This window comes from Vulpes vulpes, chromosome 9, assembly GCF_048418805.1.
Source record: "Vulpes vulpes isolate BD-2025 chromosome 9, VulVul3, whole genome shotgun sequence".
Classification (NCBI taxonomy): Eukaryota; Metazoa; Chordata; class Mammalia; order Carnivora; family Canidae; genus Vulpes; species Vulpes vulpes.
In genome coordinates this window covers 100305463-100309971 of record NC_132788.1, presented here as the reverse complement: position 1 = coordinate 100309971, position 4509 = coordinate 100305463, and the positions used below count along the sequence as shown (strand labels likewise).

The 4509-nt window shown below is 41.6% G+C and overlaps 1 protein-coding gene across 1 annotated transcript; it reads left to right on the top strand.

Moving 5' to 3' along the window:
• The first annotated feature begins 2549 nt into the window (after positions 1-2549).
• OR7C2 (olfactory receptor family 7 subfamily C member 2) lies at positions 2550-3539 on the top strand. Its single transcript, XM_025989805.2, has one exon. It carries the CDS (start codon positions 2550-2552, stop codon positions 3537-3539), a length of 990 nt encoding a protein of 329 aa, XP_025845590.2.
• Positions 3540-4509: the final 970 nt, after the last annotated feature.

The window sequence follows — 4509 nt, the reverse complement described above, 5'->3', positions numbered from 1 at the left end:
GGAAACTTTGGGAGTTGACAGATATGTTTATTACCTTGATTATAGTGATGATACCACAGATGAATGCGTATGTGCAAATTTATCAACATGTATATGTTGGATATGTGCAATTTTTTGTAATTAACTATAAAGGCTAGAAATAAAAGATGAACTTAGGTGAAGACAAACTCAATATTTACAAATTCTGAACACTATAATCAATAGATGAATGGATAAAGAAGATGTGGTATGCATATACAATGGAATACTGCTTAGCCATAGAAAAGAATGTAATCATTATTTTGCATCATTGCAATAATGTGGGTGGATCTAGAGGGTATCATACTGAGTGAAATCAGTCAGAGAGAGACAAATGTTGCATGATTTCACTCAGATGCAGAATTTAAGAAAAAATACAAGTGAACACAGGGAGGAAAAGAGAGAGACAAACCAAGAAATAGACCCTTAACTGTAGAGAACAAACTAATGGTTACCATAGGGGAGGTGGGCAAGGGGAGATGGGGATTAAGGAGGGCACTTGGGAAGAGCACCAAGTGTATGAAAGTGTTGAATCACTAAATTCTAAAAATTACACTGTATGTAAATTAACTAGATTTTACATTTTAACACTAAAAAACAAATAAAAACAGAGACAAAAAAGACTCAATGATAGAGAACAAACATGGTTAGTGGGTGAGGGATGGGTGAAATAAGTGAGGGGGATTATGGAGTATACTTATGATGAGACCTGAGACATGGATAGATCTGTTGAATCACCATATTGTACACCTGAAATTAATCTAACCCTGTAGGTTAACTATACTGGAATTTAGAAAAATAATTTCTTTTTTTTTTAATTAATTTTTATTGGTGTTCAATTTACCAACATACAGAAAAACACCCAGTGCTCATCCCGTCAAGTGTCCACCTCAGTGCCCGTCACCCATTCCCCTCCAACACCCGCCCTCCTCCCCTTCCACCACCCTTAGTTCGTTTCCCCGAGTTAGGAGTCTTTATGTTCTGTCTCCCTTCCTGATATTTCCCAACATTTCTTTTCCCTTCCTTTATATTCCCTTTCACTATTATTTATATTCCCCAAATGAATGAGAACATACACTGTTTGTCCTTCTCCGATTGACTTATTTCACTCAGCATAATACCCTCCAGTTCCGTCCACGTTGAAGCAAATGGTGGGTATTTGTCGTTTCTAATGGCTGAGTAATATTCCATTGTATACATAAACCACATCTTCTTTATCCATTCATCTTTCGATGGACACCGAGGCTCCTTCCACAGTTTGGCTATTGTGGACATTGCTGCTAGAAACATCGGGGTGCAGGTGTCCCAGTGTTTCATTGCATCTGAATCTTTGGGGTAAATCCCCAACAGTGCAATTGCTGGGTCGTAGGGCAGGTCTATTTTTAACTCTTTGAGGAACCTCCACACAGTTTTCCAGAGTGGCTGCACCAGTTCACATTCCCACCAACAGTGTAAGAGGGTTCCCTTTTCTCCGCATCCTCTCCAACATTTGTTGTTTCCTGCCTTGTTAATGTTCCCCATTCTCACTGGTGTGAGGTGGTATCTCATTGTGGTTTTGATTTGTATTTCCCTGATGGCAAGTGATGCAGAGCATTTTCTCATGTGCATGTTGGCCATGTCTATGTCTTCCTCTGTGAGATTTCTCTTCATGTCTTTTGCCCATTTCATGATTGGATTGTTTGCTTCTTTGGTGTTGAGTTTAATAAGTTCTTTATAGATTTTGGAAACTAGCCCTTTATCTGATATGTCGTTTGCAAATATCTTCTCCCATTCTGTAGGTTGTCTTTTAGTTTTGTAGAAAAATAATTTCTAAAATTTATATATAAATAAGTAAATAAGAAGCTCTATGACACTATATTTATAAATTCAATTTTTGCTGAATTTACATAGGGAGACTGATAATACAAATGAAATGTAAATAATGACTAAGAATAATAATATTGGTTATTAATTTCTTAGCAGAAGGAGTACCCAAGGTCCAGAAGATCTAAGATATAGAAATTACAGAAAGACAGCACAATGAAAGAACTTCTCAAAGATTAGAAGATCTTTGCCTGGCATTAGGGAATTCCCCATTCCCACAAGCACTGAGCAGAAAATGCAAAAGCAGGCATCAGGGATGATTGCTTGGGGATGCAGACAAGCACGAAAGCAATGTCCTCAAACTTGGGTGTGCGTCATAGTCCCCAGGAGGGCTTGTCAAGGCACAGAGTGCTGGTTCCACACCCAGAGCATCTGATTCATTAGGTCAGGCGGGTCTGAAAATGTGCATTTCTAACAGGTTCCCAGGTGACACTGATGGTGCTGGTCAGGGACCAAGATTTGAGAACCACTGATCTTAGAGACCATTTTTCCAGGTAACAATGGTTACCACAATTTGTCAGCAAAGAAAGCCAATCATTAGCCAAAATGAATGACTTCATGAATCCTCAGGGTTTGGATTAAGGAAATGTCTATCCTTCTGGGGAATGCTTATTTAGAGTGAATCTTGTGTTACTTTTTTCCTCCTTCTGGACACACCCAGTAGCCCCATGGAAAGAGGAAACCAAACAGGAGTTGGAAACTTTCTCCTCCTGGGATTCACAGAGGAACTGGACCTACAGCCTTTCTTCTTTGGGTTGTTCCTGTCCGTGTATCTGGTCACATTCACTGGGAATCTGCTCATCATCCTGGCCATCTGCTCAGACTCCCGCCTCCACACACCCATGTATTTCTTCCTCGCCAACCTGTCCTCTGCTGACATCTGTTTCACCTCTACCACCGTCCCTAAGATGCTGCTGAACATCCAGACTCAGAGCAAAACCATAACATATGAAGGATGCCTCAGCCAGATATTTTTTTTCATTGTATTTGGATGCCTGGACAATTTACTCCTGACCGTAATGGCCTATGACCGCTTTGTGGCCATCTGTCACCCCCTGCACTACACAGTCATCATGAACCCCCAGCTCTGTGAACTGCTTCTCTTGGGGTCCTGGTGCATCAGTGTAACAGGCTCCCTTCTTGAGACCTTGACCCTTTTGAGGCTGTCCTTCTGCACAAACATGGAAATCCCACACTTTTTTTGTGATCTTCCTGAAGTCCTGAAGCTCGCCTGTTCTGACATCCTCATCAATAACATAGTGGTGTATATTGTGACTATTGTCCTAGGTGTTTTTCCTCTCTCTGGAACCCTCTTTTCTTATTCTGAGATTTTTTCCTCCATCCTGAGAATTTCATCAGCCAGGGGCAAATATAAAGCCTTTTCCACGTGTGGGTCTCACCTCTTGGTGGTCTCCCTGTTCTATGGCACAGGCCTTGGGGTCTACCTCAGTTCTGCAGTGACTTCATTCTCTAAGATGAGTCTGATGGCCTCGGTGATGTACACCATTGTCACCCCTATGCTGAACCCCTTCATCTACAGCTTGAGGAACAGGGACATGAAGGGGGCCCTGGGCAGGCTCCTCAGCAGGGTAGTACCTGTCAGCATCAGGACTCTCATGAGTAGCTGGGGACACAATAATGAAGATGAGAAATCTTAGTTTCCTTCATGCAATATTTTTATTTTTCCTAATTTTATGTGTTTTTGAGCAAGACTTTCCTTGGTTCTTCCCTGTCCTCTATTTTTTTCATGTTCCATTGTGGATTCCTTTTCTCATTCTGTAACTGGTCATTTTAACTTGGTATGAATAGAACCTGCTATTTTCTCAGTAATCTTCAGTAATGGTTTGGATTTCTTAAAATAAACCAAATCTCACATATTGAATGTGTATCCTCAAGGTGATGGGATATGTGCCTAATCGGGAAATATTGCCCTGAAAACTCATTTAGAGATGTTTTCTGAAGTTCTGTGAATGGAATCAAGCCAAAGATTTGCTTCAAAAACTAAGAGAAAATAAGTTCCGATTGTTTAAGCCACCTAGCCTGTGGCGCTTTGTGGCAACCCTAGCAAACTAATATACCCTACTCTCACAAGGAGCTTTCTGAAGACACAGAACTTTGGCCATAGGCTAGAGGCAGAAATTCTGGTTTGAGACTGGGATCCCAAGCAAAGTTCCCCAGGATCAAATGTGGAGTAGGATGTTTTATAAGCTTCTTGCCTTTGCATGGACTATTCCAATCTCTCACACAAATGTTTCCACGGTGACTGCATTAGGTAAAAGAATTCTGATCCCTTTTTCCAAGTTATTTCAATTATGTATGCTCAATGGTTCTCTTGAGGGATCCCTGGGTGGCGCAGCGGTTCGGCGCCTGCCTTTGGCCCAGGGCGCGATCCTGGAGACCCGGGATCGAATCCCACGTTGGGCTCCCGGTGCATGGAGCCTGCTTCTCCCTCTGCCTGTGTCTCTGCCTCTCTCTCGCTCTCTGTGTGACTATCATAAATAAATAAAAAAATTTTTAAAATGGTTCTCTTGAGATCCTAAAGAATGGGGCAGGAGGCATCCCCACATATATCTGCACTTGAATGTCCCATCTCCCTTTGAGAGGTAGGTGCTCAAGTGAAGCTTAATT